Genomic DNA, 27,323 nt, shown 5'->3' with positions numbered 1-27,323 from the left:
TTGGATCTCGAAGGATTAGATCCATTTCACAAGACTCTTGACAAACATAGGAATTTCTAGTCAACTAGTTATATAGCCTCAACTTAAAGTTTTGAGGGCCACTAAGTATATTATGGAAGGGTTTTTCTCTATTTATGTAATAGATTTTAAAGGTATTATTCTAAAGAGAATAGAATATAATTTTAGATTTGGCAGAATTAATTTATTGTAGCTACACAAACCAGAATTCACTATGCTAGCATGCACAGCCACAGATGATCCTGTAAAAAGCCAGGATCTGCTAACAAAAACGTAGATGCAAAGCTAGCCTCCACTAAAAGACACTTGGAGTCCAGAAAGCATTTGATGTAACGTAGAGAAAGGAATTAAAAATCTTGGAGAAGGAATGCTACTTGCAATTTATAATGTACACCGCATCTAGGCACAATTTTTCGACTATGTCACTCAGGGGCCCAAAGAGCTCTATTCTTCATTAAGATGTGAAAAACAGTTGGTGAAGAAAGTTCCAGAATTTTCTAACATGACTTTTCTCTCCAGAATAAGAATGATGGTGACAGAAGATTTCTCATTTTAATGTGGATGGGGATTCTTAGGGTGGCAGGAACACACGGTGGCAGTTAACTCTCATAGGTTGGAATACAAGGAAGGCAAACCAAATCTGACAATGACGTGTCCCACGAGATCTGACTGTGGTTTATTAATCATGGTGCCTCTAGATATAAATTGAAAAGCAACTCCCTAAGTTATTCATTTGTGTTATAAAAACAGCAACAAAAATAAGATGAAAGCATCTTTCTGATGACCCATTCCCAGGCTTGAGCCAATTTATACACCCAGAGCCGAATGCATGAAAGGAGTGGTAATGTGAAGTCTTTACTGTAAAGCTTCCTTCCAATCTTCAAAGAGACCTGATCTGCTTACTCTGCATAAGGGAAAAGGAAATGTCTTGTGGCAATCAGATGATAGATGGAGTTCTGACCTAAGTCTACCTTACATTATGCCTATTGGGCCTTTGAACACATCAGAGGTTATTTTTATAGTTTTCCCCAAATGTGTAATTGGCACGGATATCCTCAGCAACTGTCAGAATTTTTTTTTACTGCCTGACATATGGGATAAATTCTTATTTGATAAAGGACCAAATTAAATATCACAACTTTGAAAAAAAGTCAGAGAGTCACGCTACTATCAATGACCCAAACATTGTAAGGAAGGTGAGTTCCACTGCATTTCCATTCAATTCAAGTCAATACAAGAGATGGATGGGGCATGGAGAACAGCAGGGAGGTTATGCTGAAGTAACGGTTTCAATCAGAATTGCTGTTCCAGATGTGATCTTTTCACTGAAGTATATTCGTAAATATCCTGGAACTTGGCATGCATCTATTGGTCTGGAAAATGCAATTTTTCTTAATCTTGATAAATGAAGAACTCCAAAGTAGTCTGTATACCCTTGACAGAAATAACAGAACTCTTTTATTATCCTGTACATTATCTCCAGCTCTGTGGCATAACCTACAGGGATCATGGCCATTTCAACATCACACATGACATCAGACCTCCTACTATAGTATGATATTTTAATGATTTAATATTGAAGAGCAAGAATAAAAGTCAAACTAGACAGCTTCATAAAATGTATGCATTCCAGAGAGGAGAAGATAAACCCCATGGGAATCCAGGATGGGAGTTTTTTCAACTAAATGAAGTTTCTGGATGCTTTAGTAGGTGCCATTTAGGAGCATTGTCTTCTTTGTGAAGGACACCATGCAATGTTCCTAGCTCGCTATCAGTGTCTGATGGAGGCTGCATCTCCATCTTGGCATACAAGTGACCATGAAACTCAACTGTTTAGTATGAACTTAGTGCCAGATGATCAACTTGGCCATATTTTCAGTAGTGCCCGGAAATACACTATCATCTAGTAAAAGTGTCATATATGGGATTAGTTCATTTAGGCCTGAAGATCCAGGTAAATTCCATAAACATATCATTCACTCCCTATTATGCCTACACTGTTATGGTTTTCTTTTTCTTTCTCATCCTAAGCATATAGCCCATATCAATTCTCCTATAACTATAGGTGGGAAAAAAAATGGCATTGAAACCCCCTCCAGGTATTCCTCTGTAAGACGATATAGAACAGAAACACTCTCAATGAGGAAAATATTAAGCAAGATCTAGAGATGATGTTTTTCCTGACCTAGAGATGAAAGGTTTTCCAGGTGGTCAGGGACTCAAAAATGGGAACAAGAGAATTTAATTTTTACTCGGAAATAATTTACTTTAATATATTTAAAGCTTGAAGATATTTTTATCTGATTTTTGAAATCCTGAGGAATTTGACTTTAAAATTAACTTTTCTTTTTTTTTTCCTTTCCCTTCAGTCCTAGGCAGCAAAATAACACACACACACACACACACACACACACACACACACACACACACATACACACACAGAGATACACACCCAGAGACACACACACACCCAGACACACACACACACACACACACACACACACACAAATTATTTCCACATCATTACACCTATATCCCTTCCATCTCAGCATGATATATTTTGGGGGGGTTAATTCTAGCATTTTATTTGCATTTCAAACCGTGACTTGCTTAAGGAATACACAATTATTTTAGTTATATAGCCACATATGGATGAGTCTAGATTAATCACAGCTGAGATTTTCTTTTCAAGACTAAACTTACATCACTTCAACCATACTTTCCTGTTCAGTCAGAGATGTCAGCCATAAACACAAATTTAGATTTTTCTGAATCCAATCCTGATAAGATGTTCTCTAGACAAAAGGTGCCATTGATTCTTAAGGGGGAAGCTCTCATCTTCATTATTTGATTTCTGGATGGTACAAACATCCTGAGGTACTGTTATCTTGCAGCTTGGAGAACTAGGTATTCTTGATAGGCAAATGTGTTGTGTTCATTCTGTTTGACTGGGGTGTTCTTTCCCCTAAACAAGGACTGGATTCTACATTTAGATGGCAAGTGTTCAGTTCCTTTCTTGGAGCATAATGCATCATTCTTTTAGGTAACAGAACTTCTTTTTTTCTTTCCCTTCATGTGCTTCAAACCTGATCTAACCACCCAGGGCTCTTTGAAGTCAAAGGAAGTGCTGAACCCCAGGAAACTGATGTCTGAGGCAGAGACTCTCAAGATAAATGAGACAAATGGAAAGGAATGTGAGGAGAAAAGAGGAGGTGAGCCCTTTGACTATCTTGTGCCATGTTGATGCCCCTTGGCTGAGAGAACCTTATACATAAATGAGCAAGTCATGACTGGTGGCAAAACAACTGAGTGAAATATACAATAAGAACAGGCTCATACAGTTAAGTTCTGTCTGGATGGGAAGTGAAAGTTCATGTATCAGTGTAACAATTACTCTGTCTTGCTTGAAGATGCCAACTTTGAGTCAGATAACTAAGGGTCGAAAGGCACAAACCTACTCTTGTTTCGGTTTTCTCAACCTGATAGGATATTGGAAAGATAAGTTTTGTTTAGATTTTTGCCTTTAAAGGTCCTCAGCTCCAGGAATATCAAATGTATAGTTACAGTGATTGATTAGATATGTAGACAGATAGGTCATATATGGTACATATAAAACCAACCAAAATCAAATTATACATTAAATTGACACATACTGGTCTCAAAAGCTTCTGACCAACTGTGGCCTAATTCTGTGAAATTTCTTCATTGAGTCCATTTTCCCATTGAGTGTGGGAAAAGGCAAACCTAAGATGAACTACTTACAGCTAGAAAAGAGAGGCTTTTAAAAATCGATCTATTAATGCCTGGAAAAGAAGAATCATAAGATATAACTTTTTTTCATTAAGAATCTTTCAGCAAGCCAGAATAGGATGTGACTCATGTGATAAACATTAAATATGTTAATTTTCTCACTAAACTTACTTACAATATTTACTAAACTTACTTACAAATATTAAGTGATTAAATCACTCTGAACACAGACATACTTCACACATACCAGGCATAACTTACTCAAATGTATTTACACAGCTGTAAAAAAAACTCCAAATGAACTAGCAATCAGGAAAAGTAAAAATATTGCTATGAGAACAAGAACGTGAGATGTCAGCTGCTTAAAGAAAGTTACAAAGGGCTTCCTGGGACATGACTTAAATGGATCAAGTTTGTCATTGAGTTTTTTAAAAGGAATCATTTTAACATCTCCCTACACCTAATAGTTTATTAATTGAGCAAAGATATTGATCAACACATCCATCTTTATCACTGTCCTTAAATTTAAAAATGCCAAGGTAAAAAATAATTATGCACATGTATAATCAGAACTAATATTACAACATAGAGGTTATTTATGCCCAAGTTGGAAGCCTTCTTTTTTTTTTCTATACCAAATAGTAGGTGTAAACCAAACTATCTGATTAAGTTTCCAAATTGCTTTCCTAACAGTCTTAATGCTAAGCCTGACATGAATTTAGTGAATCAACTTTTGTTTAAATTTACTTAATAATAGCAAAATGCTATACAATCTCATATAACATCTATTTCTGTTTATTGACAAAAGATGGATTGAAGACCTTGAGTCTTGACAAAATCATATTTATGAACAAAAATAGCTATAAAGTTATCTGCCATTTGGCTTCTTATCTTTTGAAAAATTTCTTATAAAAGGTAAAAAAGAAAAACTGGCCTTCTCTCCATTTTTCACATATAGTAAGGCACATGCTCTTTTGATTTAAGCAGCAGATTTTGGAAGTTGTGAAATATATAAATTCTGCCAAGGACACAGAAGGCAATTCAGTCAAGAGTAACTGTGTCAACTTCTAACTCAGATTAAATTTGATTTTTTAAGCACTGAAAGTGAGGTCATAAAGGGTATTTTAAAATCTACACTTGTTCAATTACCATAATGGAGCTTTTATACTAAAATATATTTATTCAGAATAAATTTGATCTTTATATTCAATTAAACAAATGGCTTAAGGTCGAGGAAGTATTTCAAGTTTAATAAAATCTTGCTGCAGTTTTAGTCACTTTGAAAGGAAAATCTATGTTGTTTCTTTTTATGTTTTACAGTTTTATTATAAAATAATATAATTCTAAATAAATGTTTCAATGGAAAACACCTTTCAAAATCCTGATCCATAACTATCCTCAATATTACACATGACTTTGGAGATTTGGGCAAATGTACACCTATGCATATATAGTAGCTATCATGTTAACTATAAACATTTAGAAAGTACTTTTGTTTGCTTGTAATTAATCTAAAATTCTCATCAGAGTCTCTTAACTTTCACATAGGTCAAGAAAATAGTATTTATTTAGAGCCTTTCTTGTGCAAGGCTTTTTGGAAAGGAGATATATATATGCTGTGGGGTTTGTCTTACACTTGACAGTTGTATAATGATAATTCTACTTGGGGAGCTTAGCTTCTGTTTTAAAAAGCCAAAGCTTACAGAACAAACAAAACCAGAAAACTGTACACTAGCCTTAGTAGAGTTTATTCTTTGTTTCTGTGAAGGATTCAAGTCTTGAACACTGAGGCGATGGTTTCTCTTTCCTCTACAGTACATATGCAATACAACAGAGGTGTCAGGACCTATGTAACATCAATATAAGGTTCTCAAATGAGTCTGGTCACAACACTGTTTTTTCCCCCTCTGATAATTATTTGTTAATGAATTTCCTATAAAAACTGTCCTCCTGTCAGACATTAAGTTTTCTCATTGGTAAGCTGAAGGAGAGACCAGTTACATTAGAATGAAAACAACACAATAATTGGCTTCCTAACAGCTCTAAGTTTGACATGAAGCATCTTCATAAACAACCTCCTTAAGTCTATGCTACCCACAGTGAAACCAGATGAGAAAGCAATAGACTTGGAAAGAGGGTGTCTTTGTCAAATCTTGCTCAGTCACCTACTACACCGCTGATCTTGCACAAATCACTGAGTCTGCCTCTGACCAATGAAAGAAAAAAATAGGAACCCAGTGGTTTTCAAATGGCGTGTGCTGCACATTCGAATCACCTGCAGAGCTTTTTAGGAATCCTGATTCCCAGGTTGCATCCCACAGGCCTTCAATCACAATGTTCAGATGTAAGTTTTTAAAGATACGCAGGTGGTTCCAGCTCAGGTGCAGCAAGGTTTGGGAGTCACTGAATTAATACTTGCACAGAGCTGCTTTTAAGATGAAGATAAAGGAGGGCTTCATATATTGTATAGTGCTTTACAGAGTGACACAAAATATTGTCCCACAACTAAGTACAGTGTTATAAAAAAATACATTGTTTTAGGGAGCTTAATCTTTTGTTTGAATTTTAGTTAAGTAATCATAAATAACCTACACAAATAATCAGTTTACTCTTTCATGGCAGAGCTGTACTGCACTTGATTTAACAGTTGTTTTTTATTTTCTATTGTAAGCTGTCTTCAACATTATTTTAACCTAAATTTTTTAACCTCTTTCCTTCTCTACTAAAAATTAAGAAAACGTCATCTATCTTGTTTCCTTCAGTCTCAAACACCACACTCTATATTGTGCACTTATAATAAGCAGAAAAGAATTAAAACTAAAGTAGAGAAAACAAATCTGAGCAGACAGAAGGAAAATAATTTGTCCAAAGTTACTTAGTTCAATGCTACTAGTTCTTTAAAACAAAAATTACCCATTCCAGATATTTTGTTCCAATCTTCTGCAATAATATCTATCTGGAAACAAAGACCTATTCAGTAAATCTTTCTTGGCCAGACTTTTTTCATTGCCTCATGACATAAATTATTTCTCTGCTAAATTTTTAATCAATACTTCAGATTTGACCAGGTGGTACACAGTACTTGTTATATATTAATACCATCAATTTCCATAACCTTCTATTTAATTAGATTTAGGGAAAGGATTATGTGATTGATGTAATTAGAGTGCAAATAACATTACATAATTAGAAAGCACCCTCTGTGTTTTGTTGCTAACAGAGATATTGTATCCATTCACAAACAAAATCCTCAAATTAAACTCAATTTATAAGCAATTGCAAATATAATCTACCTCCTGATAATGATTTGGTGATCTTTTACCTTTGTGGGCTTGCTAGCCTCCAGGCTCTCCTTGAATTTCTCCTGAACAGTTTCTGCAAGCTGACAGAGCAAGGCGCCATTATCCAATTTCTCCATAAAAGTTTCTGCCGTAATCTCCCTTCCTGCATTGACAATAGAAGCATTATGAAAGCATCCTCATTCCCCAACACAGATATGGCACTGATGCCAACATACTTGATGCAGCTTTTATTACCAAAATTTCTTTTCCAGTTTAGTTACATATATCGAGGATGGGAACTCACTGAAAAGGAAGGTTTCTTTGGAATTTTCTGTTTTCCTTTGGTCTCAAAAATCTCAACATTTTCTATTTTCATCATATAGTTTCAACAGCATAAAAATTTGTTTCACATTAAAAGTGATAACATAACATACTGGATGAAAGAGTCCCGCCATTTAACAATCAAGAGGAGTAAGATCCAACCAGCCAACGAAACTGACAGAACCAGCCTCACCAATGATTTTACAACTTGGCCTCTGAGATTTGTTCAAGTCTCATCCTTAGTAGCCTACTCAATTACCTGGACCAGCAAGGCAAGGGCATAAAAGCAGAACTGGTAATTTTGTTGCCTAGAGTCTTTGTTGATAAGAAAGCCGTAGCTCTTTTCTTTAATTTGAAATGGAGCCATCAAAAATCAACCACCATTGGTAACGTTAATAGCATGGCCAATGCACAAAGCCACATCTCTCAATTCTATTTAATTTGTTTTCCTGATGAAGATAATACAGGTAAAGTCAATGCAAGTGATAACCTGCTCTAATCATTTCCCTTCCAACCACAGTCCTGGGACTGTGAATTACAAGGTTCAGTCTCTGTTATTTTCTCTCTCCTCAAAAATCACTCTCACAGCTGCAACTACAGCTCTGATGAACATGATTCAGTTGTTTATCCCTGACATTTAACCAATTAAATTTTGTCCTCTTTCCTATATTCTTGCAAAACATACTTTCTTTCTTTATTTTCTTTCATTTTGTAACATTTTATTTTATTAATACTTTATTGTGATGTAATTTACAAATCTTGTAATTCAGCCATTTAGTATATTCACAGAGTTGTGCAATCATCACCACCATCAATTTTAGAACATTTTATCACCCCCCAGATGAAACCCTAAACCCCTTACCTATCACTCCTGAATCCTTCATTCCTCCCAGTCCTATAAAATCACTAAGTTTTCCTTACTTGCTCTCCAAACTCATCTATTTTCCTGGTTCTGTTAATTCTCTAAGTTTCAGAATATTTTCTTTTCCTGTCTTAATTTCCATTAACTTCTTTGTCACAAGTCCTATAGATTCATGCCTCCGTCTGTTTCTGGTACCATAATCTTACTAAAACTTTTCATGATCTAATAACTAAACTTCTAGCAACAGGAACAATGGCTATTCCTTGTAGCCCCAGCTTCTCTCTCCAGTACATGTCACATTCATTGCTAAAATTAGTATTGCTAGACAACACCCTTACTGGGTCATTCTTCATCTTTATTGCATGGTCCCTAATCCTCTCCTCTAGTTAAAAGACAAGATATATTCACTCAGTATCCAAAGGCCTCTCTGTATACCTTCAATCCACTTTCTTGATCTAATTCCCTATATCTTGCTCCTTGGTCTTTACCTCGCCTTCACAGTTCCTTTAGGAGACCTTCATGTTTCTATGGGCAGGTCTTTTCTCCTGGCAGGGACTGTTCCTGTAATGTCCTCCTACCTTCTATCTGCTTAAGTTCTACATTTCCTTCACTCAGAATTCTAGAAAGAGATTCTCCCAGTACACACTGATCTCTTTTCTATATGGATATCACTCACTTTGTTACCTATCAAACTTCTATTGCTAGTAACCTGTTTTCTGTAAAGTTCCTGTCTTCCACAATACACTATAAACCACTTGCAATATTTTGTGTGTGTTCCTATGGAACTAAGCATAACGTTACTCACATCGTAGGCACCTAGTCAACATTTTCAGTGAGCTTGTGAATTAACAAGTGAAGAAAGAAATTACTGGAAAACTTTAAGAAAATGCTGGGTGTCATTTTTGTGAAAAGTAGTTGAGGTACAACTCTGATGAACATGATTCAGTTGAAATACACAATTTCAAAGGAAGGAAAAATGTAAGACAGGGAAGCTTTTTAAACCTTCATATGTAATAAATTTTCCATCCAAAATACAAAGAAAAGGAGGTATTTAAAGACTCTTATCAGAAGAGTAACCTTTATCTTACGAAAAATGCATGCAACTCAATTCCATGAACACTTAAAATAAATATAACCCAATTGGAACAATAGACAAACTACTAGCTCACACTGTCTAATACATTTAGATTTCAAGAGACATCTGTTTAAAATGATTTTTTTTTCAGTTTTGGGGGAAGGGCAGGTAATGAAGGAAAGATAATTAGTTTTTTGGTAATGTTCTTTTTCTCCTACTGGATAGTTCACATTTTAGCCCCCAGTTAGGATAATGACTTCTGCAGCAGGCAAAACATCTATAGGTCTAAGTACTCACCACAAGAGGTAGTCTATACAGAACTACTATTATCTCAAAATTGTACGCAGTTCAACTCAGTTCAGGAAGGCAAGTAATAGTCTGAAGATGCAAGAAGCCAGCACAACAGAATTTGTATTATGCATCTACCATATTTGCCTGAATTTTTAACAATATAAGAAAGCTATTTTTCAAACAAGTATGAAAAATAAATATTACAAATATTTTCAAAATTACCAATCAAATGTCAAGGTAAAGAAGGTACATTTTACTCTAAATTGTTGAATGATTCCTTGATAAATTACTTATAAGAGTTCCCACATTTGGAAGAGTCTTTAGGTGTTCTTATTTCATTAATTTAAGCTCATGGCAATTTAAGGATTCTACTCATAACCTTAATTGACAAGACGATTATAATAAATTGTAAAGAACTTATAAATTACAAAAAGAAAATGTTACTTCATAAAAAACTACCAACAATTTACCAAAAGGTACAATTTTTTCTTTTATGCACAAATACCTGAAAATTTTTAGTTACCCTGTTTTCATGAATATTTGAAGAAAAAATTTACATTGAACATCTGTGTCTAATGAAAAATATATTAGGTGTCAGCTTTCAATTGTATATTTTATAGCTCTAAAAGGTGAGATTTTTTTTCTTTTTGGCTAAAACAAAACACTACATAATTCATAGTTGAAATATACAGCTTCAAATGAAGGAAAAATGTAAGATGGAGAAGCTTTTTAAACCTTCATATGTAATGAATTTTCCATCCAAAGAATCATAAACTATACATTTTAAATGTACTATGTAATTATAAGAAATCAGTTATAACCCTGCATGGGACAATATATTATCTCACACTTATTGCATTAATACTACCGAAAGTATAAGAACAATAATAAATTTAGCTGAATTTAACCATGACAAATCCATTAGAATAGGCAGTAAAGCACTACTTACAATTTCTCAAGTAAACATTATACAAAACTAAGAATCTCTGTTTGGTAGAATCAGATCTTTAATCTAAATTATGTAGATGGGATAGGACATTAGATTATAAATATTAGAAGCACTAGGATCCTGGCACCAGAGAGTCATTTCTTCCCCAGCCTTATTTTACCATGTTGTTGGTACATTGAGGGAAAGGTAGGGTAAAGAATAGATATAATTAAAGCACCGTGAAGCATGGCCACACACTGGGTTGTGAAAACTATTGAATTGAAGTTTAATCTAAAACATCCTAGTCTAGAAGTAATATCTTTACTTCTTGAATTCATGATAGTGGACTTCGATCTTCACACCATCAGTTCAGTCAGGAATGACAGCTTGCCGGTAGATAGAGATCAGGGAGTATGGTTAAATGTTGTAGCTAGTCACTTCCTCTTAAAGCATTAGGACACAATGATGTGAAGTAAACACCTGCCTCAAATCTTTTGTCAAGCAACTAAACTCAACATGCATGCTTGTATATGCCAGTGTATTCCTCTCCAAAATACATGCTTGACTAATTTCCATAAAAATTAAGAATCGACCTATATAATCTTTTAGACTGGAGCCATCTGGAAAAAAAGAAGTCCTTTTATCGTTCATTCTGCTGAGAATGAATGTTTTCCTCCCAGTAAGCTAGCAGTACTAAACTCAGGTTCCTGATGATACAATAACATCTAATAATGATATTTAACATTTGAGTTCTTACCAAATGCCAGGAAATTTACATGTATTGATGTTTTTAATCTTACAAAACTGTGAAGTTGGTGCTACTATTATATCCATTTTTGAGATGATAAAACTGAGATATTTAGATTAAGTAATTTGCCAAACATCACACAGTGAATGTGGGTCTTTAACCCATGAAGTCTAGGTTTAAAATCTATCTATGCTTTTCTATTTACAATAGCCAAGAAATGGAAGCAACCTAAGTGTTCTTCAGTAGATGAATGGGGATGTGGTACATATAAACAATGGAATATTATTCGGCCATAAGAAGAAAACAAATCCTACCCTTTGCAACAACATGGATGGAGCTAGAGGGTATTATGCTCAGTGAAATAAGCCAGGCAGAGAAAGACAAGAACCAAATGATTTCACTCGTCTGTGGAGCATAAGAACAAAACAAAAACTGAAGGAACAAAACAGCAGACTCACAGAACCCAAGAATGGAGTAACAGTTACCAAAGGAAAAGGGACTGGGAAGGGTGGGTGGGAAGTGGGGGATAAGGGGAATAAGGGGCATTATGATGAGCACACATACACGGAGGAGGCACAGAGAAGGCAGTGTAGTACAGAGAAGACAAGTAGTGACTCTATAGCATCTTACTGCACTGATGGACAGTGACTGTAATGGGCTATGTGGTGGGGACTTGATAATGGGGGGAATCTAGTAACCACAGTGTTGTTCATGTGATTTTATACTAATGATACCGAAGTAAAAAAAAAATCTATGCTTTTAAAATCCACCATGCATGGCTACTTAAATAAATATTTGCTGAATACACAAATGACTATTCCCTATAACAATGTATTTTCCCTAACTCAACTCTCTTTTTCTTTGTACAAACTCCACAGAAAGCCCATCAGAAGAATGACAGCTTGGGGCTGAAGATAGTGTTGCTGAAAAATAAATAGCTATTCACCATGTAGCTGAGGATGTCATTCAATTATATTATGATATGTGGCCTGACTCACTGCAAAAGAAACCTGGCATATTTTATTTCTGAAGGTGAGCCAAATAGGATAAAACTCTATTCCAGACTCCAGTATACCTCTCCTCTCAATCTCAGTGTATTTCTCTAGTTGAAGACCTCAGAGCAACTATCTGCTATCTTAACTCAGATTATTCAGTGTTTGAGACTGCAATGTGAAGGTTGTGAGATATAAATGATTCGTTATATCCAGAAACGTTAAATCAGCGCCTGACCCATACTGATTCAAATACCTACCCACCATTTATATCAAGAAAAGACAAAGCCAGTAAAGTTGGGTAAAAAAAGTAGGCAGTAACTGCTCTGAAAGGAGTCAACTTGTGAACATAACCTTAATTCTTTAAACATTTGAACATTAGATACCACCTTCCCTAAGGAATTGCCATTTTCAGTATCAAGAATATAAGAACTTTTCAGGATAAGGATCTGGCAAAAGGGCTTTAAGAAAAAGGAAAGAAAGCTGTTTCAAACTCATTATACAGCAGTTGTATTTGACAGCAGCAACTCTGATAAACAGATGCTTACCTTTTTAATGCTGAAAACAGATTATTTTTAGAAAAAACTGAAAAAAACTGAAATGTTATATATTGGTCATATTAAGCACATAACAATTGAATTTTATTTAATGTACATATAGGAACATCAGATAAAGGGAAAATCGCCATAATATCAATTTTTCATAACGCATTTCTAAACATAAATCAATTTGGCATAACTTGATTTAAAATTTACTCAAATCCCCTGTAAACATCCAAACACACATGCCTAATCCTAAAGATCTACAATCTTTAAGAACAATGTCAATTTCTTTGATGCTTAATAAATGTAATATTTTCCCAAAATACATTTGCATGTGATTCATAGTTTATTAAATAAATGCTAACTGAAGATAAAGGTAGACCATGATTTTCAAATGAGTAAAGAAACACAAGTGAAATAAACAACTTGAGAACATTTATGTTAATTAATTTCAAATTTCACTCAGCAATAATCTTCAATAGTCCACCAACAATCATGAGATTTGTAGAATGTGCCTCATCTATTTGAATGATGGCTAGTTGTTCTAATCTAGAACTGTTAATTTGATTAACAGGCTGTTTATTCAAAGTGACAATTAAGTTTTCTCAAGATTTATTTTTAAATTCATTTGGTGTTCAAATATATCCTAAGGACAGTTAAGTAACAAATGGGTGATAGCTAGTTCATGAACAAAAACAGCAAAGCAGAAGGCCTAAAATAAAGATGAAATGTGGTATTTAATGTAGAGCAGGCCAAAAAGATATTTTTTAATGGTCAAAAAAATGTTTTACAGGGAAGAGTGAAGGGATTTTCAAGATTCTTCTGCTGTCTTTTCTGGATGTTGGTCATAAACCTGCTTCATGGGATCAGCTATTGGAAAACATACTTGAACTACAGAGACTATTTCCAGTAAGATCAGTAGATATTGCCAAATATATGTGAGTAGTCAGTAAAAATGACATGATGATCTTGTCATGAATCAGACTGTTGTATTACCCCATAAACAAATCCTAATTACCATAACTATTTATTCATCTTAACTAGTTAACTTATCACAAGATAGCTGGCATTTTATATTTTAATATATAAATTTCAGTCTAAAAATTTGCTATTGCTACTTTTATTCTATGTCTGGAAACTATAGTATTATAACTCCTTACATGTCATAATGTGTATATCTGTCTATTAAGCAATGAAGTAATTTTCTTCTCTATCAAATAATTTTTATCCACCAAAAATCTGAGTATGAATTGTTTTAAGAAATTACATTCTTTCCATTACATTTTATACATACAAGCAGAAAAATCTGAACTTAGAATATCATTGATGCTCCTTTTGAAAGATGTAAAAGGCAAAATGTTACATTTTAGTCAAATATTACTAAAAAGAAGTAGAAAGCCTTCCCACATCCCACAAGTAAGACCCACATCACTACAGCAAAACCTAATTAAAAGCTTTAATTTAGTTTGTGAGTTTCTATTGCATCAAAAAATTTAGATACTTTTTGTATCTTTTAAGTTTTAATTTAAAATATTTTTATACTGAGGTACACACAAAATTCACAAATCTTAGTGTACAGCTTTATGTAACCATCACCCAAGATATCAAACATTCTCAGTAATTGTTCCCTCTTCACCTATTTCACCCAATCCCTTATAACCCACTTAGATGCTTAAAAGGGATGTAGGATCAACTTCGAAACTACTTCCATATCTCTAACTTTCAAGCAGATAAAAAGCAAGAATTGAAAGGGAGCTAGCTACACAATAAAAATTTACAAATATTTCTGAGGTGATAACATGGCCAGAAATAATTTTAAAATTTACTTTAATGACTTCATTTATTTTCAAAAATATATGAATTCTAAATATCTTTGTTCTATGTAATAAAAATATCTTCTAATGTAGTCATATATTTTTTCTCCCTTATTATCACCACTCTAATACATTACGTATTTTCTTACTTCCAAATGTTTTGCCATTTTAAATAATCTCAAATTTAAATAACTAAGTTACCCTGAGTATAATCACTTGAACTCTATTATTTATCTGCTTTTATAAATTTAAGTTAATACCAAGTGGTACTTCACTGTATCTTTAAATTCTTTGAAGATTCCTTTTCTGGGAAAATATTACAAACTGTCAGTTGCATATTTGATACCAACCATTAACATTAAAAAATTAGACTTCTTATTTTTTAAAAGAAAGATTATTTATGTAAATTGCTTTATCTTTGTTTATGCATATTGATAGTCTCAAACTGGGTCTCAAGAGATGAATTTCTTGGAAACTTAGAATTTTAGAACTGGAAAGGACATTAGAGATAATCTATTCCAACCCCTTCATTTTATGTGGAGGACACTGAGCCCAGAAGAGATAGCTGAGTGACTTTGGGCAAGTTTCCTACCGAATGGCAGAGCCAGAAGAAGAAGCCAGGTCTCCTGACGCCCTGTTAGAAGCCAGGTCTCCTGACTTTAGTCCAAGGATCTTTCCATTTCACACACACACACTGACTCTCTATTCTTTGAGGATTTCTTGGGCTGCTCACACTGATCAAGCTGCTTTGTAAATGATCACATTCACCAAATAAAATGCCTTTGATGACAAATCATAGGACCTTGAAACATCTCTGTATAATCAGTCTATACTCTAATTAACTATGATCTACCCTTGCTTAGAACATTTCAATGGCTCCTCACTGATTATATAGTAAATTATAAAGCTCCTTAACATAGTCTTCAAAGCAGTATATGATCTAGCCCCAACATGTCTTAGTTTCCTTTCCCCATCTTGATCTGTGCTGTGGATAGAAACCTTCATTCAGTTCTTCCAATGCACCAAACTCCTTCCTATCTCAGCACATTGCATTCCCTCTACTCAGGCTCTTCTCCCATGCTTTGTATGGTTAACTATTCAGTATTCTTCAGTTCTCATTTTAAATATGACTCCTTAAAGAAAGTTCCTCTAAGCACTTTGATTCTCCATCCCACTCCTACCTCCTTGTTTTTACATTCTTACTGCAACCTGTTATCTTTCAGTGTTCACAACAAGTGCAATGAATGAATTGCTCATTCAATTACTTATTTAATACATGTCTTATTCAATCTACTCCAATCTCTAGAAGAACAGGAACTCTGCCAATTCTGAATCACCACTCTACCCTCCAGTATTAGCAGAACACAATAATCACAACAGCTAATATTTACTAGAGGTAGTGATTACAATGGTGCAGACCTTTTCCAAAGGGGATGATCTCATTCAAATCTCCAACAATCTCATGAGGTTGGTACTAGTGTTATACTTACTTTCAGATGATGAAACTGAGGCCCAGAGCACCGAGATTTGCCCAGTGTCATGGAGCTGGTAGGTGGTGGAACTGAGATTTGAATTCAAGCATACTGATCCCATAGTCATTTTTTAAAACAAATACAATTATGCCACTGTACACTCAAATATTTGTTGAATAAATGAATGAACTTATCCACTAAATCAAAATAACAGCATCACTGAGCTATATAAATGGGATAGCAACAAAAACACATTTAGTGTTTACAATATGCCAGGCACTTTATAAATAGTATATATATTTTAATCATTTAATCTCACAGTAACCCTGCAGAGTAGACATTACTATTGTTAACAATTCACAGAAGAGGAAACTGAGGCACAGAGAGGTTAAGTAACTTGTCTAAGATCATATTACTACTAAGTGGCACATCTGGGGTACAAACAGGTAGTCTATTTCAAGTCTGTTTTCTATTCCACACTGCCATACTTGTGATACTAACATATCTGAGAACAACCCGAAGTTAATTATAAGTTACTCATGTAACAATCACTAGCAAACCCTGGAAGGAAAAAACAGGAGAGGAAATCCATCTGCTATCTGCTTAGGCTTACTTGACTACCTCTGTAAGACAGATAAAAGCTTCTCCTTTGCATGGATGAATCAGGAAAAGAGATTAGCCCCTTTCTTCTAGTGACTAAGGCTCCCTAGTACACCTTATGCATTTCTGCCCTCGCCCTTAGCTAGGTGCCCTTGTGAAGGGTACAAGCTGCATACCCACATTCAGTGGTCCTCTTGGACCACACAAAGTAGCTAAAATAGTATACACACAGTGAGGAAAAAGGAAACGTTTAACCCCTGTATAAAAGCTTAAAAAGATATGTAACAGCCATATAAAAATCTGGATCCATCATGAGCAAAAGGAAAATTTTGCTCAACTGTGCTAAAATCTTGCCAAACCTTGCTAAAACCTTGCTAAATTTTTGGATGGACAGCCTGCTTCTAATAAGCTCTTTCATCAGCTAGAAAGTGAAGATAAAACACCTTGAAAGATTCTCTGTACAATAAAATACTGTTGGTTAAAATCTCTTCTGCAAATTATAAGGCACCATATAAATTCTACATGTACTCACTATTCAAATCTTATATCTTATGTATGTACAAGGGTTCTCGCCAAAGGTCTTAAATCAATTTTATTTTCTATGAAAAACTACTAATGAAAACAGTGTTGCTAGCATAATGATTCTTTAAATGCATGATTCCATTTTGCACATGGCTGAAGTTTTATCCAGTGAATATGCCAGCACAACAGAAACAACAAAGAGGCAGCTTTAGCATGAGGTAGCATTTTTCTCAGAGACAATAGCTCTGGAAGAGTACTTAAAAACAAAAGTGAAATGAAAAGAAAAAAATGTTGGTTCAAGGTTGGGTAACTGTAGTCAGCTCATTTGGACACAGGAGAGATGTTTTTGCTCTAAAGTTTGGGTATTCAGCAGTTTTAGAAGGTGCACTATTAAAGTAGGGCAAAAAAAAATCTAGTTTTAGAAGTAAGACTTCACCGACTGTGGTCTGTGTGCAATAACAAATGAATAGGTCAGCTTGGTCAGCTGCATAAAAAGTAAAAAGCAAACCAATCAGCAGACGAAGGAGGCAATTTGATCACATATTTCCACATGTCAATGCATGATATTAGAACTACTAAGTACGGTTAATGTTAGAGACATTGGGAAACTCATTTAAATTTTCCACATGCTTCAGGTTTCCCAGATGCAAAATCCAAATAATGAAATCTTTCTTTCCAAGGTGCTGTCACATGCTTTGGTGAAGGACACTACATGATGGGAGTGGGGTGGGGGAACTGTTATCTTTGCTCACAAACTGAGATCTTACAACCTTACCTAATAGATTGGTTAACCACAAGGCCAGATCTTCTTTCATCGGTAGCAAATTAGCTTCATGTCTACTGGCCAGCCATTGGCTATACTGATGCATATCAGAGAGGCCAGGTCCACTGCGTACCTTTGGGCTCACAGCTGTGCACATTATTTATCCACTTGTAATACCTGTTTTGGAAACAAAAGAGCAATTGCTGTTTATATAGACTTTGCTTGTTAAACTTATTCTGTCAATGATAAAGTAGGAAACTAGATTCAAGGACATTTTGATGACAGGTCAGGCTATTAATTATTAAACCCCATGAAACACTGTTTGCTTTATCCGTACTGGTCCTGTCACTTTTGACCAACCACTTGGTAGGAAACAACAGCAATCAAAGGTCGAATAGAAAAATAAAACAGTAAGCTCTAAGCTTGTGTAAAACATCATATTTGGAAAAAGCTTCTAAGACAAGAGATTGTACTTATTCAAAAGCAAGAAAAAGTAGTTGATTAAAATTTTAGTATCCAAATTGTAAACTCCCATGGTCTAGTTTAGTTTTTTGAAACAATAGATTTCCACAGAATTCTAAGACTAAGGGCTAGCAATGACAGTATTTGCACAATTTATTGTAAACATGTGGTCACATCTCTTGAAAAAACTATTACCTATAAGATTAAGCATAGCACATTGACTCACAAATTAGAGAATTAGATGGGAGAGAGGGTCAGGGGTGCTTTCAGAGTCCCTGCTGTGTATGTCTTATTTTATAGTTAATGAAAACAACACCAGAGAGGATAAGGGATTTAACCAAGCTAGATCATGGCAGAGTCAGTCTTGATCCTGGGTCTTTGTACTCTCACACCATTATTCTTTCCAGAATGACAGAAAACAGATTTATCAAGACTCCATATAGTAATCCAAAAATGGCACCATAATTCTGACAAACACTGATACAGGTTTTCCTTTTTTCTTGTTTTGGGTCTTTCTACTTTATATGTTTTATATACTAGGTTTTCTTTGCAATCATCTTTAGAGTAGAAGTAATTAAATATCTATGTCTACAAAACAAAAGATGATTTCATTAATCTGATCACTGAATGAATAAATAGCAGAGTCCCCCTGTGGAGACTGTAGAAAACATGTTTGAATTCTAAGTCTACAGAAATAATATTGAGGTAGCTAAAGTAACCAATAAGCACAACAATGTGTAGGATGCTGTTCTGTATACCAATAGGTCATAGAAAATAAACAAATGCATTAAGACTGAATGAAAATGAAAATGTTCCTAACTGACAAGAAGCAAGGATTATATGACATAATGGGGTTTTTGGATATATTTTAATATGGTGTTCTAAATTTACCAATGTTAAGTTAACACACACTCTTGACAATTTTATTCTTTGAAACATTATATAGTATTTTTTTCTAGTTACCCTCAAACTCTAATTCTCTTAGGATAGATTAATTTTTGCCTTTTAAAGAGTGCTTTTGAAAAAAATAAGACATTTGGTGCTCATAAAAATGCAAAATGTGACCATCTCCCAAACATTGAGACTGCAAGAGCCTCTGTAAACACCTAAAACATGCCCTAACATAATTGAAAAGCACAGACAATTTCAATTCAAGAGAAATTATGCCTTGGAAAAACCTGCAAAAAAAATTACCATAAATTTTCTTCCAAAGCACTTTTTTGTAAATCTGTAACTAAAGTGAACTAACACAAATATGAAATATTCTTAATACACCTTGTTATATGTTACTATTATCATTAGAAGAACCAGAACATCAATATTGCCTTTTCTTACCCAGTTAATTATCACATCAGTCATATGGTCCTAAAGTTCCTGCTGAATCCTGGGATTAAATACCAGAAACCTAAAACATTTTTGCCTCAGTTCTTTTAAAAATAGATCCAGTCCCAGGAAAATAAAATTCTCCCTGCTGGTGAGGATTCCTATAGGCTAGCTAGTCTCAGAAACAAACATTTAAGTAACACATTTAAACACATGAGTCATACATTTAAATAACTAGTTGAAATCTTAAAAGGGGTACCTCTAAAATGCCTTTCTTCTCAAGACACAATCTCTCCCACTACTTTCCTGAAAGTGAGATGTGGTAGTTTAGTAACTTTACCTTCATCCTATTATGTACTCTGCAACTTCCATTTAAGTATCAGAGTTCTATTTTGCTCTGTAAAAGGCAAGAAGACACCTCAGATTCTTAAGCTCATTGTCCAGCAAATAATTCGTTGGGGGATAGTTTACAGTACGCCTAATGGCATGTAACACTTTCAAGAGCCAGAGGGACACAATTCTTCCCCTTAACACTTCTACACAGTGAAGTTTTTCTTTTCCTTGACAGTGCCACATTTATTTCTCATGTAGTCTTTCTTGTATTTCGCCAGAAATGTAATTCAAACTATCTTGTAATATTTATAGGTGATCATTAAGTAAAAAATCAAAATAATATAAAAGGGGGAAAAACAAGAATAGAATTAGTTTCCCAGGAGGCAGAAGTAGGAGAAAGAAGGCCTAGAGGGTAATTAGTGGGCAATAGAAGTTAAATATATGCCAGATATGCAGACACCTAAAGACATGGTTACAGACAAGAACTCCTCTGCTTAAATCCCTTTTGAAAAAAAATTAGGATTTCAATCCAAATTCTCCTGATCCTTTTCTCATATCTCAAATGACCATCAAACTTAGCATGACACTGTGGTTTAGCTTTAAGTGACCACACGGAGTTCTTGGGATTTAGATATGGCTATGACATGAATAGGAAATGTGGCAATGAACCCAGCTAGCAGAATCCAAGTTTGGAGTATGGGAGAATTGTCCCATCCTAGTTTCCAGTTGAAATGTTTAACTGGGATGAACAAAGGTCAAATAAATTTCTATTAAGCAGATAAAAATATCACTATAGATTGTACCCTTTCCATAATTTTCAACAAATGTTTCATCAACTGGATGAGCTGAATTAGATCACAAGGACAAACTATAACCAAAAATATCATGCCTGATCTTTCAAATACAATTAAGTTTTCAAAAACCACAAAAGATGCCAAAGGGTACCTTTTAAAGATGGGGAATGAGATGATTACTCGGTTTGGAAAAAAAAAGGCTTGGAAGAAAGAAAAAAATTTTCTCATTTAATATATCTAAATGTTTAAATATGTTACCACTAAAATTCACATAATCTAAATATCTAAACGGCATGATAAGTGACTTTGGTAAGTACTAAACAAAGCCAATTGTATTGGAAAGAGGAGTAAGAATTCAAATGCTTCTGTGACTTCTTTAAACTATGGCTTCTCAAGCTTTATGGGTCTGTCTAAAAATGGATAATTCAAACCTTAGGATCTGGAATTCAAAAAAATAAAACTTAAAGGGAAAAACATGCAGAAACTTAATACAAAATTCTTCAAAGAATGTGTGTGTGTGTATGCGTGTTTCTTACTTTCCATAGTGGAAGGGATTCTGGAATAACCATTATGAATATGATGAGACCTGAACTCACCCAGGGGAAGAAGAAAAAATTAATGACTCCATAAGTAAAATATCACATGTTTATACAGACTGTTTAGTCTGTTGCTCCAGAATCCCATTTGAAGATCTCATAATTTTGACTCTTAAGAAAAAGTATTCTTTCACGCCACCTAGAGGTGTGCTTTGCAGACATCTTATAAAAAATGTATCACAATATTGCATAGAAAATAAATTGGAAAGAAAGAAATATAAGAATAAAACAATAACCATTATATCACCATTGTTTACTATGAGTTCCACTAAAAAGCTCAGAATTAATAGATTAATGGACAGAATATGAGAATTGGAATCAGAAGTCCTGAAGTCAGCTACCAGTAGCTATTCTGTTCCAGTTATATGACTTTGTCTCTTTGTACCTGAGTTCTCTAGTATGCACAATGGAGGCTAACACCTCAAATATAATTGTGAATATTAAATGTTTGTGCCAGGGTTGGCATATATCTTACATTCAATAAAGACAAGTGGAATCTAAATTACCACTATAGAAACATACCAAAATAAAATTTCCATTGACTTGTTTTAAAAAGAAAAGCAATTCTGTAACAAAATAGCAATATTTTATAAAACTATAAATCACTAAGAACAACCAAAGGATGGGGGGAGAAATGAAAACAAAGTATTGATTAAATAAAAACATAAATAACAGAAAATCCAGTTTTCTTCATATTAAGGGGGACAAAGCCCCCAAGATAAATGAACTATGAACTCCAAAATAAGTAGTTTACATATATTTCTACAAATTTTGATAACAAAGTATATTTCATTTTCAACACCAGTTAAAGACTCATAAGCTATTAAAATAGGGGAATGTTATACCTCTCAAAATAAATGTGAGAGGATCTTCATTACCACCCAACCACCACCACCCCACATACACAAAGCCTCCTTCTGTGGTCATTTAACAGCGAGGGGCAATGAACCCACAGTCAAGGGGCTCACCCCTAAAGACCACATTTGATCTGATCTGCAGCACTGACCTCACCTCTGTGTTATGGGTGTGAAAGAGTGAAGAAACAAAGCTTACAGTCCAATAACATCATTTTTTAAAGTAAAAACAAGGCAAACACCCTTTCAAAATCTGGAAGGAAAAAACGCTATGTGTCACTAGTCTCAAAAAACTACCAACCAAGGAACAGCTCTAGACGGCTCTTTGATCATTCTGAGTTCTTTACCCCCATGTGATTCATTTTGGCTAACCAGCAATATCTCTACAATGCTACCTATTCTCAACAAAGGCCATGCGAGAAAACTCTTAACCTGAGGGTCTAATCAGAAAATTAAAGTCTAAAATGTAGTCAGTTCATCTTCTGTCTCGGAATTGAACCTCCACTTCTAGCGAAAGGTTGTCCGCAAGTGAAAAATCAGGAAGCATAAAGGCAACATGACACTCATTACTGGTTGTTCTAATTATAATAAAGGCTTTAAACTGGAATGTCCCTTTGAAGATGTAACAAACCCCTGGTTACTAACAAGGGATTGCAGGCCTAAAATGTTTTGGCCAAGCCGCAAAGCTATTTAATCACAGTCATTAAATGTATCCAACTCAGCCCTCCTCCTTGTGCCCATCTCCAGCAATGCTCTCTTCCACGAATCTCTTACCTTGCAGCCCCATGATGATTTTTCTTGAACTAAATTACGGTATACCTGCAATAATAATTCCTTCTCAAATCATGACCAAAAAAATTAAGACTGAGTGGCAACTGATTTCTTTTATGTTCAGGGCTTTTGAGATTTTTTTTAAATTTTTTCTTTAAATTCTACTAAACCATTTCTCCAAATTAGAGAAGGAATTTGGATCCCTACCAGATTAATCTGAAGCACAATGTAAATACAAAAAAAAGGTCTCAAAGTCATTCATCAAATAGAATATTGAAGGACTTAGATCAAAATTTCATCGAAGCTGATTAACTAAACCTTAATTATGAGAATGTTGTGTTTTCTTCTGTGTTGTCTGTAATGCAAATAGTTGTGTTTTACTTAACTATAGTGTAGTTGAGAGGTAGCAGAGTTCTACACTGTTAAATATATGCATGTATATACACACATATATATATATTTTTCCCCTCATGTAAGGAAAAGTATTAGTAAAAATTCAGATGACCCTGAAAGCATCATCTAGGACAGAAGAATTACACAAGCATCTTAGTCATTTTAACAAGTGAGGTTTTCTACCTTCACTCCAGTTCTTTCTCTAGTCAGAAAACGTTGTGTGGAAAACCTTGATAGTAACTCAAGAGAAATGAAGCAGTGGGGTCCTGTTTGTACCTCAAAACCACAAAGATACCAAAACAGCCTTAATACCAGCTGCAGTTTAAACAAAACTCTGCAAACCAATTGATAGAACCTCATTACTCGTTTTCAACCAAGGTAACTTTGGCCTCCCAAAGGCGCCAGAAGTCTATAATGCAGACTTGCAGCTTTGAATCAAAGTTCTAAAATTACACCTAACATACTTAGGATTAATGTAAGACCTGACATTTTTCCATATTTGGGAGTTAAAGTTTTAACGAAGATTTCTTACCAACATACTAGAAAATACAGTGGCAGTCACATGACCTTTTGCACCAAGTGAAATTAATTTGGTCACGTGAATTTCCCAGTAAAGCACAGTCCACATCACAAAAATAAACTGTTCAGCGCTGAAGTGAAGAAATAAGCCCAAAATTTAGTAGCACACAGGCTGAAATCCAAGCTCCCATTACATTTCAGAACCCACTCAGGGAGCCAGGAGTGAAAGGCTGCAGCGTGCATTGCAAAGGCTGCCTGTCCCAGCCTCAGACGTCTGTCCCTTACCTTCTCTTAGGCAGTCGTAACAGGAACGCCCATGTTAGAGGACCACCACGGCCACTACCTCCTCCTCCCCAGTTACGGGGGAGCATTCCTTGAGAAGGAACTCATTGATCGATTTCAAAGACAGGCTGGGCAAACTAGATCCCAGCGGTAGTTAATCAGTGTCCACACTGCAGAGAGGTTGGGGGAAAGAACCAATGAGCACAAGGGCTTGCTCTCCGCCTTGCTTCTGTGAATCTCAGGGGATAGGTGGGGAGGAAGGTGGACTTCCTCTGCCTCGCTGGCACATCCGACCTGTCTGAGCCTTTATGTTAACACTAGGAGGCCAAATCTGTGCACATGCAGATTTTATTTCCTCGGCATAAGATCTCCCATACACTACTGATCCGTTTTGTTGGAGAGAGTTCTTGGGGAGACCAGGGGTTTGCAAGAGGGACAGTAAAGTTTTGCAAATTCTTGACCGCAAAAGGGTGAAGATGAAGGTGGGGGAGAGTTACGGCTTTGCTTTCCAGGAAGGTTAACTAGAGGAAATTAATGAACCTACCCCACCCCAATTGTACTGCAATGTAGAAAAGAGAGTGTTAACCCCCGTTTTTGCTCCCTCTCTGTTCCAGACAGTAGAAACTTGGGATGTCTGGGCTAGATTAATTACAATTTACTTTACTGGGCTTTAATTTTGCCAGAATTTTGCCAGCATCATCAATGCCACCAAAGTAAAGCTGGTCACTCTGCTCCCCAAGTTTCAGATTCCCAACCCTGCTCTTAGGATGAAAAGAAGACTACGCAAAATCTTTCCAAGGCGGGTTGATTCACCAACTAGCGTTTGTTTATTCACGAAAACAAAGCCTAACTCCGCCAAACCTGTCGGTCCAAAACAGCGAGTATCACCCCAAGTCACACGTGTCGCGCGCTCTTTCCTCCCGTCCCGGCCTCCTCCACTCAAGCAAAACACTCAGGATCAATCCATTTAGGTCATCCCCCTCCGCGCCTTCTCCCCAGTAACAGACAACAATGGGCATGCATTACAGGGACCCTTATGCACGCGTGCACAAGTGTGCATTTATAATCGCCGGGCTAATTAGAAAGCCCCACTTGTGTCCCTAGTTGGCTGAGCCGCCCCAGCCGGCTTTTGCTGCGGCGGTCATTTGGGCTGTTCCACAATAGGGATGAGGAACATAGGGCTGTTTCCAGCGATCAGAGTCACCCACTGCAGCGACCATCCATTCAGCGCCAGACCCGGCCCGCTGTCCGCGGCTTTCACCCTTCCCAGTCAAGTCCCCGAGGGTATTTTTAACGCCCCTCCCCGCCGCCAACGTGCCCCGGCGGGCAGGGGCGCCCCCAACCCCGGCTGCGGAGCGCGCGCAGCCGCGGAGGCGGCAGGGAGCAGGGCCGGCCCGCCGGGCTCACCCCCGCGTCGGCGCTGGGCAGCAGCAGCTCTCAGGGGCGCCGGGGCTCCCGGCCGGGCTCCTGCGGCGTCTCGCGGCGGGGCCCCTCCCGGCGCAGGTCCTGCGGCCGCTCTCCGCAGCCCTCCAGCCCCGCGGAAGCGGCATCTGCAGCCGCACTGCCCCTCTTCATACTTCTCCGAGGGCTCCTCCTGGTGCTGTTGGGGAAACGCTTTTCTCCCCGCTGCCAGAAACAGATTTCCTACATTTCATCAGTCCACATAGACCCAGCGGAAGTAAAATGCTTACTTTTTCTGGTGGACAGCAAACGCAATTGACACTGATTTATCCTTCAAACGGGGAGAGATTGTATTACAAGCCCTTGGCAGCAGTTCCGAGTTTGGGGCCAACCTCCAACCCCTTCTTGGTCCCCCAAACACTAATCAAGGGGCGGGGGAAGGTAAGGGGATCATATTTAACTCCAGGGTTTAACAGAGTCAATGGCTTTTGCACAGTATTAAAATTGGGTGTTGGAAAAGTTTTGTTTTCCTGGCCAGTGATTTTTGCAGACTCAGAGGCATGAGCTTTCCAGTAACTTCGGCCACTCTTTGTTCCAAGTTGGACAATTTAATTTCTTACAATTCTCTTCAAATACCAGAGTTTAGAAGAGGCTGCACTCACTCACGGCTGTTCTCGCTTTACAAACGGAAATACAATCCCACTCTTGCTTCTCTCAGCCTCAGCTCAGCACTATGTTGACTGTCATGGACAATTTTCTCCAACTGTTGTTTATTAGTATGTGTATTCTGAGACGAAAAGTCTTCCCAGGAAGCAGACAGACGTTCAAGAGCCTGCTTCACTTATAATATCCATGTGACCTCTTCTTGCTGAATGTGCCAGTCGCCTCAGGTCACCACTTTCTATGGAGTGTAGATGAAAACCACGCACTTGGTAGTTGTCTTGTTTTCGTGCCCATGGGTTGTGTGCCTCCCTCCAGTGGGTATGATGGCAGGGGCCCAGCTATTCTGATTCTCTCCCGGAAACCATTTTTAACACGGTGAGTAACTTACCTGTGGCTCCACAATAGCCAAGTGACGTAAATGATTTTAGATACAATTTTTAAAAGGCATTTTGCGCTTATTATTGCTTCATCTGGAAGTAGTTATTTGCTCTAAGACATCTACAAACTGTATCAATCTTCGTTTGTAGGAACACTACAAATAATGAAGAGGGGGGAAAAACAGATGGAAAATTTGGTTGCATTGAACTGCAACCCTTGTATTTTAGTTCAATTTGATGTTGCAGCTCTCAGCTCCATATTCCTCTTTAGCTCCCCACAAGGAAGGAAAAGGAACCATTCCTTATTTTAAGGAGAAACAGCATTATAAAAAGTCCTCTGTTACTGCTTAGATATAAACAACCAAACAGAGAATAGGTTACTGATGAATTTCAGTAAATGTTGCTAAATAATAACTTCTCGAAATCTAACCAGATGTGAGTATTCCTAGAGCCCCAACAAAGTACTTTGAGTTTCTGAACCTGTACAATTTAAGTAAAAGTCCAACATCCTTGATAATTTTTCATGATCCAAACGTCATGACCCAATAAATGTTAACTTAAGTATTCTCAGGGCAT

At 36.2% G+C, this 27,323-nt stretch overlaps 1 protein-coding gene across 6 annotated transcripts in view; it reads right to left on the bottom strand.

Moving 5' to 3' along the window:
* GAS2 (growth arrest specific 2) overlaps positions 1-26,122 on the bottom strand; it is a 121,141-nt gene extending 95,019 nt beyond the window's left edge. For 3 of the 6 annotated variants that reach the window (XR_005063613.2, XM_017644823.3, XM_017644830.3), the window contains exons 1-3: positions 24,310-24,463; positions 17,992-18,156; positions 7,091-7,212 (exon numbers count right to left, since the gene is read on the bottom strand). Coding sequence is in view for 5 of the 6 variants with exons in the window: in XM_017644823.3 (XP_017500312.2) it covers positions 7,091-7,212; positions 17,992-18,136 (267 nt within the window). In the remaining variant the exon portion in view is untranslated. The other 3 variants (XM_037026988.2, XM_037026987.2, XM_017644838.3) reach the window with 3 other exon arrangements.
* Between the last annotated feature and the right edge of the window lie 1,201 nt (positions 26,123-27,323).

The sequence above is a fragment of the Manis javanica genome, chromosome 11 (genome assembly GCF_040802235.1).
Source record: "Manis javanica isolate MJ-LG chromosome 11, MJ_LKY, whole genome shotgun sequence".
Taxonomy (NCBI): domain Eukaryota; kingdom Metazoa; phylum Chordata; class Mammalia; order Pholidota; family Manidae; genus Manis; species Manis javanica.
The sequence above is the reverse complement of the archived record's forward strand: the minus strand, read 5'-3'. Positions and strand labels throughout refer to the sequence as shown.